The sequence below is a fragment of the Pseudophryne corroboree genome, chromosome 10 (assembly GCF_028390025.1).
Source record: "Pseudophryne corroboree isolate aPseCor3 chromosome 10, aPseCor3.hap2, whole genome shotgun sequence".
In the NCBI taxonomy this organism is placed as follows: domain Eukaryota; kingdom Metazoa; phylum Chordata; class Amphibia; order Anura; family Myobatrachidae; genus Pseudophryne; species Pseudophryne corroboree.
In genome coordinates this window covers 206264220-206281373 of record NC_086453.1, presented here as the reverse complement: position 1 = coordinate 206281373, position 17154 = coordinate 206264220, and the positions used below count along the sequence as shown (strand labels likewise).

At 47.7% G+C, this 17154-nt stretch overlaps 1 protein-coding gene across 1 annotated transcript in view; it reads right to left on the bottom strand.

The window, feature by feature from the left end:
* Nucleotides 1-17154, bottom strand: part of LOC134966369 (uncharacterized) — a 241952-nt gene that overhangs the window by 75616 nt on the left and 149182 nt on the right. Inside the window, exons 4-5 of the mRNA XM_063943042.1 lie at nt 14378-14523; nt 2729-2905 (exon numbers count right to left, since the gene is read on the bottom strand). Coding sequence (XP_063799112.1) covers nt 2729-2905; nt 14378-14523 — 323 coding nt within the window. The remainder of the gene's footprint in view (nt 1-2728; nt 2906-14377; nt 14524-17154) is intronic.

Genomic DNA, 17154 nt, shown 5'->3' with positions numbered 1-17154 from the left:
GTATGGGTTCTACCAAATGCTGATTGACCTATTGAGGTTTCATCAATACTATTCTTTGTACTGGCCTAAGGGAAACGGGGTAATACTGATTGTGTCTACACTCCATTCTCGAACTACTATCTGCAGAGATGGACCAGAACACACCATTGTTTTTAACTGTATTTTATTTATGAATGGTGAGTCTGTCCCCCGTCTGTAGGATACAAATTAAATTTAATGTGATTAAAAAATAAAAGTTAGGTCTTAAAATTTCCTATATCTGTTTTTTTTTCTTTATTAAATACATAAAAGTGCGTCCACACAAGAGTCTTCCTTTCTTGTTATTTGTACTCAGAAATTAATACATGACAGGGAAGGTTGATTCTGGAAAAATGTTTTTGTGCTGTTGAGATCTGGGGTGATTTTTTCTCTCAGTTACAGATTCTAGAGTAGAGCTGGATCAATGAGGAATGCAATTGCGTTCTGGAAAACAATGGCAAGATGTCGGGAGACATCTGGGTGGGTGACGATGGAAACATCAGACAATATAGATTAAGCAGGATATAGGCCTTGATAAAGGAGGAGGAGTGGGTTAAACAGGCAATTAATAAAGTAGAATGAGAACTGCGATAAGATTCACACAACAGAAACCTGGCTGTATGGGACACATAACTAGGCAGGAAATGCAAATAGGTAAAGAATAGTTATGAAGCAGAGAAGATGGCTGCATGTGAGTAACTGGCTAGTTACCAGTCATTCATTTAATACATATTCAATAACACCATCTTCAAGACAATTTCCACAACTATCTTTAGATTATTTGTAAATATATAGATTAAAATGACTTCCACAATTATTTAGGGACTTGCTAGGAGCCAGCAGCAGAATCTGATCACAAGTAGGAACTAACTGCTATCACAGCACAAGCGGAATTATACTCGGACATGAGTAATTACACCCGGACAGCTGATAGTGTGCTCCTGTCTGTGCTGGTGGCTAGTATGATTAAAGTACATGTGAAGATCCTGTGGACGATCAAAAAATTCCATGAATCTGCTATCTCCTACAATGCCGGCATTGTGAGTCTTGACTAAGCTACTCTTAAACTTTTTTCTTTTGCATATGACAGGCATGAACACACATTTTTGTTTGTGGTAACATCTACCTGTTCTCTGTTTTACTTATCATACTGTGTGAGATTAGTTTTGGCTAAAGTCTGGTAGCGGTACAAGTTTTATATATATATATATATAATCCACTGTTATATTAAAGACGCCTATTGTTAATTCTTGAGAAACGGACAAATGAGCGCTCATTAATAGCACCAAGTGTGATTGGTCAAATTATATTAGAAGACTTGTGCACTACTGAATAGAAATATTCATGCTACTGGTATTGGCAATTAATGGAGCTCACTGTCATGCGCAGTCAGACTTCCTCTGCGTTTCCCAGAATTAAATGCACCCAAAACACACACACCTTTTTTACTAAAGCCTTCCTAACTCTTCACTCAGTCACTGCACTACCTCTACTGATTTCGCACTGGTAGTCTAAAACTGGCAACTGGGGATTTCTAGGTCTATTTTTTGGTAAGAGTGCGCCTTGTTGAAGCATCACATTCTCTCCTCTGTAGCAGCACATTCTTCCCTCCTCCATAACACAGTCCTCTCTCTTTACCTTGTAGCAGCACATGCTCTCACCCGCAGCAGCCCGTTCCTTCCTCCTCTCCTTGTAGCAGCACATTTTCTCTCCCGCAGCAACCTGTTCCTTCCTCTCCTCCTTGTAGCAGCACCTTCTCTCACCAGCAGCAGCCCATTCCTTCCTCTTCTCCTTGTAGTAGCACATTCTCTCACCAGCAGCAGCCCGTTCCTTTCTCTCCTCCTGGTAGCAACACATTCTCTCACCCGCAGCTGCTCGTTCCTTCCTCTCCTCCTTGTATCAGCACATTCTTTCACCAGTAACAACCCGTTCCTTCCTCTCACCCCCTCTCACCCGCAGCTCCCGTTCCTTCCTCTCCTCCTTGTAGCAGCACATTCTCTCACCCACAACTGTCCGTTGCTTCCTCTCCTCCTTGTATCAGCACATTCTTTCACCAGTAACAGCCCGTTCCTTCCTCTCCTCCTTGTAGCAGCACATTCTCTCACCCGCAGCTGCCCGTTACTTCCTCTCCTGCTTGTAGCAGCACATTCTCTAACCCGCAGCAGCCCGTTCTTTCCTCAACCCCTTCCAGCAGCACATTCTCTCACCAGCAGCAGCCCGTTCCTTCCTCTCCTCCGTGTAGCAGCACATTCTTTCACCTGCAGCAGCCCGTTCCTCCTGCTCCTCCTTATAGCAGCACATTCTCTCACCAGCAGCAGCCTGTTCCTTCCTCTCACCCGCAGCTGCCCGTTCCTTCCTCTCCTCCTTGTAGCAGCACATTCTCTCACCCGCAGCTGCCCGTTCCTTTCTCTCCTCCTTGTATCAGCACATTCCTTCACCAGTAACAGCCCGTTCCTTCCTCTCACCCGCAGCTGCCCGATCCTTCCTCTCCTCCTTGTAGCAGCACATTCTCTCACCCGCAGCTGCCCGTTCTTTCCTCTCCTCCCTGTAACAGCAAATTCCTCCCTCCTTTGTAAAACACCTCAAAACAAATTGTTGTTCTTTAGGCATAAATTGTACAGCATGAGTTTAGGTAACCTGGTACCAAAGATCACATTATTACTAAATAACGTAACACTTAAAGATATACAGTAAATAATGATTACAGTACCTGTGCTTGCAGGTCAAAAGTCAGCAGTGAAAAGCAAAGGCTTAACATGTTGTACTGCAACTGCAGACTTTCCAGAGCACCGCCGACCCGGAAAGCCATCATATTCTGCCCCAGTACCAGGCTCAGAGCGCAGACCACATGGATAAGACCCACAAGAAGGATTACTATAAATCGCGGCTGAATGGACAAAAACAGCAATAGAAAGATGTAACAGAGGTGAGCAGTGAAGTAGTAATGGACATACATGCAGTACAGCAGCTTGTGTTTGAAGAAACAATCATTGAAAAAATAAAAACAAAAATCGCTGGCTTATAACATAATTCAAGCGAATGCGGTATGTGATCATTGCTTTCTGTAACACTTTTCCTTTCATTAGAGCCTAATTAAGAACACGTGGGGTTCTAGACAAGAAACTGATTTTGGGCCCTCCATTTGTATAACAAAAATAAAATAAAAATGGGTTAAAATAAACACTGGTCCCTAGAAGGGAGCCTACTGCATAACTACTGGTTCAGCTGTGATTCTCACCATTATACTGTATGCCTGTACAAATGCTTTCTCTCTTTTCTCCTGTCAAATTTAAATTAAATTACAATTAAAATCTCACTTCTAGCTGAACTAGTTATCAGAAAAGGAACCACTCACAGCACAGATTTATTCTGGATAAACAAAGTTACAGTGAATCGGAGGAATATGGTAAAGCTGGACACACACGTTGCCACCTCATACAGAAATATCCAGTGGCTGGCTCCAAAACAAGCTTGTCCGTAATCCAATGCAGTTATCCTCCCATAATAATTTACAGGCCCCAATGAAACGAGTTTCTCTGTGCACTTGCTGATCATTCTTATCTCAGGGGTAATTCAGATCTGATCACTGGGCTGCCGTGCGTTTTTTTGCTGCCTTGCGATAAGATAGTCGCCGACTACAGAGGGAGGGGAAAAGTGTTGTGCAAGTGTGCGATCGCTACTGTTGCAGAGCTGCACAAAGATAGGATTTTGGTTACTTACCGGTAAATCCTATTTTCGCAGTCCGTAGAGGATGCTGGGGTCCACATTAGTACCATGGGGTATAGACGGGTCCACCAGGAGCCATTGGCACTTCAAGAGTTTGAGAGTGTGGGCTGGCTCCTCCCTCTATGCCCCTCCTACCAGACTCAGTCTAGAAACTGTGCCTGAGGAGACGGACATCTTCGAGAGAAGGATTTAACACAGATAGTGGCGAGATTCATTCCAGCTCACACATACAAGGCAAACCAAGCTAACTTAGCTTGAAAACTTACTGAACCAAATAACGATAGCAGGAAAACGGAGCGCTGGGCGGGAGCCCAGCATCCTCTACGGACTACGAGAAAAGGATTTACCGGTAGGTAACCAAAATCCTATTTTCTCTTACGTCCTAGAGGATGCTGAGGGGTCCACATTAGTACCATGGGGATGTACCAAAGCTCCCAGAACAGGAGGGAGAGCGCGGAGGCTCCTGCAGAACTGATTGACTGAACTTCAGGTCCTCAGAGGCCAAACTATCGAACTTGTAGAACTTTGCAAACGTGTTCGACCCAGACCAAGTTGCAGCTCGGCAAAGTTGTAAAGCCGAGACACTCCAGGAAGCCGTCCAGGAAGACCCCACCTTACGAGTAGAGTGGGCCTTGACAGTCGTAGGATACGGCAAGCCTGCTGTAGAATACGCATGCTGGATAGTGAACCTGATCCAGCGAGAGATCGTCTGCTTAGAAGCAGGACACCCAATTTTCTTGGGATCATACAGGACAAACAGAGAGTCCGATTTTCTGTGAGTAGCAGTCCTCTTCACATAGATTTTCAGAGCCCTTACAACATCCAAGGAGGATACTGGCACCACAATAGGTTGGTTGATATGAAATGCAGACATAACCTTCGGAAGAAACTGCTGACGTGTCCGGAGCTCAGCTCTCGCTTCGTGGAAGATCAAGTATGGGCTTTTACAGGACAAACCCCCAACTCCGACAAACGTCTAGCAGAAGCTAAGGCCAACAATGTGAGAGCCTTCCATGTAAGAAATGTGACCTCAACCTCCTGTAGAAGCTTGAACCAGTCCGATTGGGGGAACTGCAACACCACATTAAGGTCCCAAGGCGCCGTAGGCGGTACAAAGGGAGGTTGGATGTGTAGAAATCCCTTCAAAAAGGTCTGAACCTCAGGGAGGGCAGCCAATTGTTTCTGGAAGAAAATGGATAGGGAAGAAATCTGGACCTTTACAGATCCCAACCTCAGGCCCATAATCACACAGGTTTCTATGAAGAGGAGAAACCGTCCCAGATGAAACTCCTCGACCTGGAACAATACCGCCGAAGCTTCTTGTTGAGACGAGAGGCCATTATGTAGATCTGGGGTACACCCCAAAGATCTGTTACCTCCTTGAACACTTCCGGATGAGACCCCACTCCCCTGGATGGAGATTGTGTCTGCTGAGGAAGTCCGCTTCCCAGTTGTCTACTCCCGGAATGAAGATTGCTGACAGCGCCAATGCGTGTTTTTCTGCCCAGAGGATGATTCTTGTTACCTCTGACATTGCAGCTCTGCTCTTCGTTCCGCCCTGTCGGTTTATGCAAGCCACTGTTGTCACATTGTCCGACTGCACTTGAACGGCCCGATTTCTCAGAAGATGGGCCGCTTGGAGAAGACCGTTGTAGACGGCTCTTAGTTCCAGAATGTTTATTGGCAGTCCGGCTTCCAGATTGGACTACCTTCCTTGGAAGGTTTCCCCTTGAGTGACCGCGCCCCAGCCCCGGAGACTTGCATCCGTGGTTAGAAGGATCCAGTCCTGAATCCCGAACCTGCGTCCCACCAGAAGGTGAGGCAGCTGCAGCCACCAGAGGAGTGAAATCCTGGCCTTTGGTGACAGACGTATTCTCTGGTGCATGTGTAGATGGGATCCCGACCACCTGTCCAGGAGATCCAGTTGGAAGGACCAAGCGTGAAATCTCCCGTACGGAGGGCCTCGTAAGAGACCACCATCTTTCCCAGAAGGCGAATGCACTGATGAACCCACACCCGGGTTGGCTTCAGGACATCCCGGACCATCGTTTGAAGCACTAACGCTTTTTCCCCTGGAAGAAACACCCTCTGCACTTCAGTGTCGAGGATCATTCCCAGAAAGGACAACCTCCTGGTTGGTTCCAAATGAGATTTTGGAAGATTCAGGATCCAACCATGTTCCCTGAGAAGCTGGGTCGTGAGAGCTACGGACCTTAAAGGCATCGTCCAAGGAGAAGCTGTTATCAACAGATTGTCCAGATACGGATACGGAATTATACAGATCGTCCAGATACGGAATTATGTTCACCCCGTCTGCGGAGGAGAACCATTATTTCCGCCATCACCTTGGTGAATACCCTCTGTGCTGTGGAGAGGCCAAATGGTAGGGCCTGGAACTGAAAATGACAGTCCAACAGTGCGAATCGAAGATAAGCTTGACGCTGCAGCCAAATCAGAATATGGCGGTACGCATCCTTGATATCCAGGGATACCAGGAATTACCCCTCCTCCAGACCTGATATCACTGCCCTTAGAGACTCCATTTTGAACTTGAACTACCTCAGAAAGGGATTTAGTGATTTTAAATTCAGAATGGGCCTGACCGAACCATCCTGTTTCGGCACCACGAAATGGTTCGAATAGTAACCTTTGTTTTGCATATGAAGTGGTACTGGCACAATGACCTGTGCCTCCACCAACTTCTGGACGGCTTCTTGCAGGATAGTCCTGTCTGCCAGCAGGGCTGGCAAGCCCAATTTGAAAAATCGGTGAGGGAGATTTTGAAATTCCACCCTGTACCCCTGAGACACAATATCTTGCACCCAGTGGTCCAGGCCGGATGACACCCAGACATGACTGAAATGCCTGAGTCTCGCTCCCACCGGCCCCACCTCCGGGGCGTGCAGTCCACCGTCATGCGGAGAACTTTGGTGTACCTGAAACAGGTTTCTGTTCCTGGGAACCTGCAGCTGCAGGTTTCTTGGACTTGGGCCGACCTCCCCGAAAGAAGGTGTTGGACGGCTTGGCCTTTCTGGGTTTGGTAGACCGAAAGGGCTGTGATGTAGCTGAAGAAAAGGGTTTCTTCGGAGCAGGTGTAGCTGAGGGAAGAAAAGGTGACTTACCAGCCACGCATCTAACGCTTCCCCAAAGAGAGCCTGACCTGTGTAGGGTAAGGTCTCCACACTTCTCCTGGATTCCGCGTCGGCAGACCACTGGCGCAACCACAGTCCTCGACTAGCTGATACAGACATGGAAGAAATGACCGCAGCCATGGAATTCAGGTCTTTCATGGATTCTACCAGAAATCCTGCCGAATCCTGAATGTTATGTAAAAACAATTCAACATCACATTTCTCCATAGTATCAAAGTCTTCAAGTAACTTGCCTGACCACTTTACTATAGCTTTGGCAATCCAAGCACTGGCAAAGACATAGTATTGCCCCAGAAGCTGTGTACATGGATTTTAGCGTATTATCAATTTACGATCAGCCGGCTCTTTCAAGGCGGTAGATCCTGGAACAGGTAAAACCACCTTTTTTTGAGAGTCTGGATACTGACGCGTCAACAATAGGCAGGTTTTCACATTTTTTCCTATCCTCTACCGGGAAAAGAAATGCCACCAGAACCCTTTTAGGTATCTGGAAATTTTTATCCGGGTTTTCCCAAGCCTTTTCAAAAATAGCATTTAATTCCTTTGAAGGTTAGCGAGGCTTTCTTATTTTCAGTGAAGTAAGCCTCCTCAACCTGCTCGGGTGTTGTATCAGCAATATTCAACACATCTCTAATAGACTCTATCATCAACTGCACCCCTTTAGCAAGAGATGCTGCCCCCCGCGACACGTCACCGTCTGCACTGTCAGAATCGGTATCCGTATCATCCTGCATGATCTGCGCAAGAGCACGTTTACAGCAGGGAGCCCTGAGGTACCAGAACTGGGCCAGACTGCCATTATTATTATTATCCTTTATTTATATGGCACCACAAGGGTTCCGCAAATTCATTTTGTGCAACCCTATTTGAAATCTGAGAAATCATAGATTTGATAGAGGATAACCACTCAGGCTCCCTTGCTGGTATCTGTGCTAAACCAGTGCAATCCTGATTACATGGAATGGGATCATCCTGAGAGGACATATCCTCTGCAGCATATGACACAAAGTCCCTGGACATTGCTTAATGGAGACCACAGACACTCCACACATACACAGGGCAGGACAGACATAATTTCACCCCCAAGAATGGCAAGAGAGATACAGAGATTGGAGCCAACCCACACACAGCACTATTAATGTAAAGGGAGACCCCTACTAGCGCTGACTGTGCACCTTAATAGGTTACACAGTCTTAATGCAGCCTCCCCCCCTTCTACAACCCCCTGGTACCGTGAGAGATAGCTGGAGTTGCTGTGGAGGGACTTGCTCTTCCTGGACAGCGCTGTGCAGGCAGGAAAATGGCGCTGAACGCTGCTGGGTCCGCTCTGAGAAGCTCTGCCCCCGAAATGGCGCTGTCTTCCTGCTCTTCACAAGGATTATACTGGCCTGAGGTAAAATGCTGGATGAGATCCACGGACCCCGACAGACTTGCTGACCAGTGCAGGGTTCAGGCGCCGACTAAGGGCGCCCCTCACAGCGCCGCAATATGTACCGCTGAGCCTCCGGAGCGCAGTTAGTACTGTGCTCCTACCCTGTTGCCGCCATCTTCACACCGGCCCCCCGCTTGCTAGGGGGATCAGTGACTAACTCGCCACTGATCTTCAGCTCTGTAAGGGGGTGGCGGCATGCTGCTGGGGTGAGCGATCCCCTGTGGCGGGGAACGATCTATCCCCTCAGGAGCTCAGTGTCCTGTCAGCGGAGATAGTGACTCAGACACCGCAGGGCGGACAGTGCTCTCACCCTTAATCCCACAAAGCAGGGAAGCTGTTGCCAGCAGCCTCCCTGTAAAATAAAAAACTCTAAAAAAAAAATAAGATTTTACTTACCGGTAAATCTATTTCTCGTAGTCCGTAGAGGATGCTGGGACTCCGTAAGGACCATGGGGAATAGACGGGCTCCGCAGGAGATAGGGCACTTTAAGAAAGCTTTGGACTCTGGGTGTGCACTGGCTCCTCCCTCTATGCCCATCCTCCAGACCTCAGTTAGGGAAACTGTGCCCAGAGGAGATGGACAGTACGAGGAAGGTTTTTTGTAAATCTAAGGGCGAGATCCATACCAGCCACACCAATCACACCGTATAACTTGTGATAAACTTACCCAGTTAACAGTATGAACAACAACATAGCCACGGTTCCAACGAAAAACTATAACATAACCCTTATGTAAGCAATAACTATATACAAGTCTTGCAGAAGAAGTCCGCACTTGGGACGGGCGCCCAGCATCCTCTACGGACTACGAGAAATAGATTTACCGGTAAGTAAAATCTTATTTTCTCTAACGTCCTTGAGGATGCTGGGACTCCGTAAGGACCATGGGGATTATACCAAAGCTCCCAAACGGGCGGGAGAGTGCGGATGACTCTGCAGCACCGATTGAGCAAACAGGAGGTCCTCCTCAGCCAGGGTATCAAACTTATAGAACTTTGCAAAGGTGTTTGTCCCCGACCAAGTAGCTGCTCGGCACAACTGTAATGCCGAGACCCCTCGGACAGCCGCCCAAGAAGAGCCCACTTTCCTAGTGGAGTGGGCCTTAACCGATTTCGGTAACAGCAATCCTGCCATAGAATGCGCCTGCTGAATCGTGTTACAGATCCAGCGAGCAATAGTCTGCTTTGAAGCAGGAGCGCCAACCTTGTTGGCCGCATACAGAACGAACAAAGCTTCAGTATTCCTGATTCTAGCCATTCTGGTCACATAAATCTTCAAAGCCCTGACTACATCCAGGGACTCGGAATCCTCCAAGTCCCGTGTAGCCACAGGCCCGACAAGAGGTTGGTTCACATGAAAAGATGAGACCACTTTTGGCAGAAAGTGAGGGCGAGTCCTCAACTCTGCCCTATCCACGTGAAAAACTTGTCCAGAAGGTCCCACTGAAACGTCCTCGCATGGAACCTGCCGAAGGGGATGGTCTCGTAGGCTGCCACCATTTTTCCCAGAACACGAGTGCATTGATGAACAGACACTCTTTTTGGTTTTAGCAGGTCCCTGACCATGTTCTGGAGATCCTGGGCTTTTTCCATTGGTAGAAAAACCCTCTTCTGTTCCGTGTCCAGAATCATGCCTAGGAATGATAGTCGAGTCGTTGGAATCAACTGTGACTTTGGCAGATTGAGAATCCAACCGTGTTGTTGTAACACTCTCAGGGAGAGCGACACGCTTTTCAGCAATTGATCTCTCGATCTCGCCTTTATCAGGAGATCGTCCCAGTACGGGATAATTGTGACTCCCTGCCTGCGCAGGAGCACCATCATTTCCGCCATCACTTTGGTAAAAGTCCTCGGGGCCGTGGAAAGCCCAAACGGCAACGTCTGAAACTGGTAATGACAGTCCTGTACCGCGAACCTCAGGTACTCCTGATGAGGAGGAAATATGGGGACATGAAGGTAGGCATCCTTCACGTCCAGCGACACCATAAAATCCCCTCATTCCAGACTGGATATCACAGCCCGGAGTGATTCCATCTTGAATTTGAACTTTTTCAAGTACAGGTTTAGGGATTTTAGATTTAAAATGGGTCTGACCGAACCATCCGGCTTCGGGACCACGAACAGGGTTGAATAGTACCCTTTTCCCTGTTGGACCAGGGGAACCTTGACAATCACTTGCTGTTGACACAGCTTTTGAATTGCATCTAATACTACTTCCCTCTCCGGGGAAGAGGCTGGCAAGGCCGACTTGAAAAATCGGCGAGGGGGCACCTCTTCGAACTCAATTTTGTAACCTTGGGATACAATTTCCAACGCCCAAGGATCCACGTCTGACAAAACCCAGACGTGCCTCCACCGGCGCGGACTCCCTCACTGGAGCCCCAGCGTCATGCGGTGGATTTAGCAGAAGCCGGGGAGGACTTCTGCTCCTGGGAACTATTCGTTGCAGGTGTTCTCTTACCTCTACCCTTACCTCTGGCGATGAAAGAGGGGCCCCGACCTCTTCTGGACTTATGCGACCGAAAGGACTGCATCTGATATTGTGGAGTTATCTTTTGCTGTGGGGAAACAAAAGGCAAAAATGTAGATTTACCCGCGGTCGCTGTGGAAACCAGGTCCGCGAGACCATCCCCAAACAAAACTTCACCCTTGTAAGGTAAAACCTCCATATGCTTCTTTGAATCGGCATCACCCGATCATTGGCGGGTCCACAGAGCTCGTCTCGCCGAAACTGCCATGGCGTTGGCTCTGGAACCAAGCAGCCCCACGTCTCTTTGAGCGTCTCTCATATATAAGACTGCGTCTTTAATGTGACTTAAAGTCAGTAAAATGGTATCCTTGTCCAGGGTATCAAAGTCAGCTAATAAGGTATCTGTCCACGCTGCAACTGCGCTACAAACCCATGCCGATGCTATTGCCGGCCTGAGCAAAGCACCTGTATGTGTATAAATTGATTTTAAGGTAGTTTCCTGTCTACGATCCACAGGATCCTTGAGGGCTCCGGTGTCTGGAGACGGTAGCGCCACCTTCTTGGACAGACGCGTTAAAGCCTTGTCCACCCTGGGTGAGGATTCCCACCGTACCCTGCCCTTTGCAGGGAAAGGATACGCCATAAGGATCCTCTTGGGAATGTGCAGTTTTTTGTCTGGAGTTTTAACTCCGGTTTCTTTTCCTTATACATGCGCACCCTCGCGTCAGGGACAGAGGGTTCATCTGTGATATGCAAAACATCTTTTATTGCCAAAATCATATAATGAATACTTTTGGCCACCTTTGGGTATAATCTTGCCTCATCATAGTCGACACTGGAGTCAGAATCCGTGTCGGTATCAATGTCTGCTATTTGGGATAGGGGACGCGTTTGAGACCCTGACGGGCCCTGTGACCCAGTCAAATCAGTGGATTGACTCCCTGCTGTTTCCCTGGACTCAGCTTTGTCCATTCTCTTATGTCATAATGTCACATTTGCATTTAAAATATTCCACATATCATACCAATCATGAGTCGGCGTTGCCGACGGAGACACCACAATCATCTGCTCCACCTCCTCCTTGGATGAGCCTTCCGCTTCAGACATGCCGACACACGCGTACCGACAGCCCCACACACACACAGGGATATATCTATAAGGGGACAGTTCCCTAACAAGGCCCTTTGGAGAGACAGAGAGAGAGTATGCCAGCACACACCCAGCGCCAACTGACACCGATAAACAGCGCCAACTGACACTGGAACCAATTCCCAGATAGAGCGCTTTTATATATATATTAACCGTGATATACACTCACTGCGCCTACATGTGCCCCCCCCCCCTCTTTTTCAGCCCTGTATCACCGTTCAGCAGGGGAGAGTCCGGGGAGCCAGCTTCTCTGCAGATCACTGTGGAGAAAATGGCGCTGGTTAGTGCTGTGAGACCAAGCTCCACCCCCTCAGCGGAGGGCTTCGGTCCCGCACAAATGTACAAATAATGGCGGGGAATGTATATATCTACTGCCTCCGCAGCCCATATATTAAAAATGCCAGTCCAGAGGTTTATATTGCTGCCCAGGGCACCCCCCCTGCGCCCTGCACCCATCAGTGCCTGTCCGTGTGTGTAATGTGTGGGAGCAATGGCGCGCAGCGTTACCGCTGCGCGCTTACCTCACGGAAAATCTGAAGTCTTCTGCCGCCTTTGCACTCTTCTTTCTTCTTATACTCACTCGGCTTCTATCTTCCGGCTCTGTGAGGAGGACGGCGGCGCGGCTCTGGGACGAACGGCGGGGGGAGACCTGCGTTCCGATCCCTCTGGAGCTAATGGTGTCCAGTAGCCTAAGAAGCAGAGCCTATCACTTAAGTAGGTCTGCTTCTCTCTCCTCAGTCCCACGATGCAGGGAGCCTGTTGCCAGCAGTGCTCCCTGAAAATAAAAAACCTAACAAAATTCTTTTATCAGAGAAACTCAGTAGAGCTCCCCTGTAGTGCACCCATTCTCCTCTGGGCACAGAATCTAACTGAGGTCTGGAGGAGGGGCATAGAGGGAGGAGCCAGTGCACATCCATACTAAAAGTTCTTTGTAGTGCCCATGTCTCCTGCGGAGCCCGTCTATACCCCATGGTCCTTACGGAGTCCCCAGCATCCTTTAGGACGTAAGAGAAAAAACCTTTACTAAAGAAGCTCTGTAGAGCTCCCCTAGCTGTGACCGGCTCCTCTGGGCACATTTTCTAAACTGAGTCTGGTAGGAGGGGCATAGAGGGAGGAGCCAGCCCAGACTCTCAAACTCTTAAAGTGCCAATGGCTCCTGGTGGACCTGTCTATACCCCATGATACTAATGTGGACCCCAGCATCCTCTAGGACATAAGAGAATATCAGTTTGTGCAGTCTATGCGCAGCCCAGGACTTACTCTTCCTGTACGATGGAATCCTGCTGATCGGGGCTGGAGCAAACGTCAGACACCCTCTCTCAAAACGCCTGAGCCCGCCTGCGTTTTTCCGGACACTCCTGGAAATCGGTCAGTTGCCACCCACAAACGGCCTCTTCCTGTCAATCTCCTTGCAAATGCCCGCATATTTGGAGTTTTCGCACCATCCCATCGCTGTTTTGTGCAACGCCTCGGCGCAGTACAGCTCTGACGCATGCGCAGTTCGGATCTGGCCGCCCGCTGCGCGAAAATGTACAGCAGCGATCAGATCTGAATTACCCCCCTCATCCAAACTGCCCACTTTTACGTATGGCTGATCATCCATGTGCAGTCGGCATAAGATTTTGGTTGGGTAATTCAACCAAACTGACCAACGGTATGGTCCCATCCTAACTGGTGACACTTCATCAGGCAGCTTGGAAGATCAGGTTGGCTGATAACCTCCATCTTCTTGTGTGCGAGGCCATCAGACAACCTAGCAGGTAAAATTACAAAATAAGACAGGTGTGATACCTTTTACCAGTGGTTGGGATGCCGATGGTCATATGACTGACAGCAGCATCCCGATGGAGAAGATCCCGACAGGGTTTACTTACCTTCCCCATAAACCCCCTAACCCTATCCCTCCCCGCAGCCTAACCCTAACATTAGATAGATAGATAGATAGATAGATAGATAGATAGATAGATAGATAGATAGACAGATAGATAGATAGATAGACAGATAGACTGACAGACAGACAGACAGACAAAATATGGATGGTGTTCACCTATGTAATAAGTAAAGGGTATCATTTCCCCAATGCAATAAGGTCTTGACAAAAATCTCCACATTACGCTGCATTCAAAATATGAACACATAATGGGGAAAACAAAAGCGCTATGTTCAGTGTTTTGAAACACTATAATCAGGAAGCATATTCTTTCCAGTGGATATTTCGAGTATTGTGGAAATTTTAAATAAAAATAGAAATAAATAAAAATATGCAGGGTCAGCTCAGTCTCCGCCATCCGCTATGGCTGGCCTGCTACCAATGTGCTGTTCTGGTGCCCCATTGCTCCATCCCGCCGGATCCCCCGCCCGCCCCCCCAGTTAGACCCTGGTCATTTCCAGAACACAGGGTAATTGTGGGATGAAACTTAACAAAACTCACTTGTATATCAGGTTTAGCATCTTTGGAGAGAACACTGAAGTTGACAATGGCACGAATCATTTCCAGTAGAATGGAGAGGACAAAGACAATGAGTTCCTGGCGATTCTCCTGCAGGATGCCCCGAGTCACGTAATAGATGCAGAACACTGATAAAGGGAACAGAAGTTTTAAGAATCAGGTAGAGTACAAATGTAATTGTTATCCTATGCATTATTTAAAGTATACATGTCTTACAAGTCATTTAAGTTCGTGTTGCTTGCGCAAGCTTGGACACATCTTGGTTAGCCAACCTGTGGCACCTGTTTTAAAACAAGTCCCAGCAAGCACTAAAAGTACAGGTTGAGTATCCCATATCCAAAATGCTTGGGACCACAAGTATTTTGGATATCGGATTATTCCGTATTTTGGAATAATTGCATATCATAAGGAGATATGGCGATGGGACCTAAGTCTAAGCACAGAATGCATTTATCTTTCATATACACCTTGTACAGGGTGGTCTTCAGTATGCCAAATGTCAGGATCCCGGCGCACATTATACCGGCGCCGGAATCCCGACACCCGGCATACCGACAGCTATTCTCCCTCGTGGGGGTCCACGACCCCCCTGCGCCACCGTGCCCGCAGCGTGGCGAGCGCAGCGAGCCCGCAAAGGGGCTCCTTAGCGCTCGCCACGCTGTCGTGCTCCCGGCGCCGGTATGCTGGTCGCCGGGAGCCCGAGCGCCGGCATACCGTACTACACCCCTTGTACACACAGCCTGAAGGTAATTTTAGCCAATATTTTTAATAACTTTGTGCATTAAACAAAGTTTGTATACATACACACAATACATTTTTGTTTCATATACACCTTATACACACAGCCTGAAGGTCATATAATACACAAAGTTATTAAATATATTGTATTAAACAAAGTTTGTATACATTGAGCCATCAGAAAACAAATGTTTCACTATCTCAGTCTCACTTAAAAAATTCCGTATTTCGGAATATTCCGTATTTCGGAATATTTGGATATGGGATACTCAACCTGTATTAACATGCAATCAAAAATGTAGATTTAAAACCAAAGTTTTAATAGGAAGCGCTGTCCAGTCCAATTAAAAATATAAAAAATTATATATATTTATTTCACAAAGAGAGCATATATGGCCATATAATATACATAAAATAACAAGTTTAAAAATAGGATTTTAATACCTACCGGTAAATCCTTTTCTCTTAGTCCGTAGAGGATGCTGGGGACTCCAAAAGGACCATGGGGTATAGACGGGATCCGCAGGAGACATGGGCACTTTAAGACTTTAATGGGCGTGAACTGGCTCCTCCCTCTATGCCCCTCCTCCAGACCTCAGTTATAGGAACTGTGCCCAGAGGAGACGGACATTTTGAGGAAAAGGATTTTGTTAAACTAAGGGTGAGATACATACCAGCTCACACCACAACACACCGTACAACATGGCATTTAACTAAAACCAGGTAACTGCGTGAACCAAAGAGATCAGCAACAGGCTGACCATAACCGAAACACAACCTTTGTGTAACACAAGCAATAACTATTAAACAAGTGCTGCAGATAGTGTCCGCACAGGGACGGGCGCCCAGCATCCTCTACGGACTAAGAGAAAAGGATTTACCGGTAGGTATTAAAATCCTATTTTCTCCTTCGTCCTAGAGGATGCTGGGGACTCCAAAAGGACCATGGGGTTTATACCAAAGCTCCAGACCGGGCGGGAGAGTGCGGATGACTCTGCAGCACAGATTGTACAAACATGAGGTCCTCATCAGCCAGGGTATCAAACTTGTAGAATTTTGCAAAAGTGTTTGAATCCGACCAAGTAGCTGCTCGGCATTACAGCCGCCCAAGATGAGCCCACCTTCCTAGTGGAATGGGCTTTCACCGATTTCGGTACCGGCAATCCAGCCGTAGAATGAGCCTGCTGAATCGTATTACAGATCAAGCGTGCAATAGTCTGCTTAGAAGCACGAGCGCCAACCTTATTGGCCGCATACAGGACAAACAGCGCCTCTGTCTTCCTAACCCGAGCCGTTCTGGCTACATACATTTTCAAAGCCCTGACTACATCAAAAGACTTGGAATCAGCCAAGGCTTCAGTAGCCACAGGCACCACAATAGGTTGGTTCATGTGAAACGACAAAACCACCTTTGGCAGAAATTGTTGACAAGTTCTCTACTCTGCTCTATCCTCATGGAAAACCAGACAGGGGCTTTTGTGAGACAAAGCCGCCAATTCAGACACCCGCCTTGCGGACGCCAAGGCCAACAGCATGACCACCTTCCAAGTGAGAAATTTCAACTCTACCTCCTGTAAAGGTTCAAACCAATGTGACGTAAGGAACTGTAACACCACATTAAGGTCCCATGGCGCCACAGGGGGCACAAATGGAGGTTGAATGTGTAACACGCCCCTCACGAAGGTCTGCACTTCAGGAAGTGAGGCTAATTCTTTTTGAAAGAAAATCGATAAGGCCGAAATCTGCACTTTAATGAAGCCTAATTTTAGGCCCGCATCCACACCTGCTTGCAAAAAATGGAGAAAACGACCCAGCTGAAATTCCTCCGTAGGAACCTTCTTGGATTCACACCAAGACACATATTTTCTTCAAATACGGTGATAATGCTTCGCCGTTACCTCCTTTCTAGCTTTGAGTACAGTGGGTGTGACTTCCCCGGGAATACCCTTCCTAGCTAGGATTTGGCGTTTAACCGCCATGCCGTCAAACGCAACCGCGGTAAGTCCTGGAACACACACGGC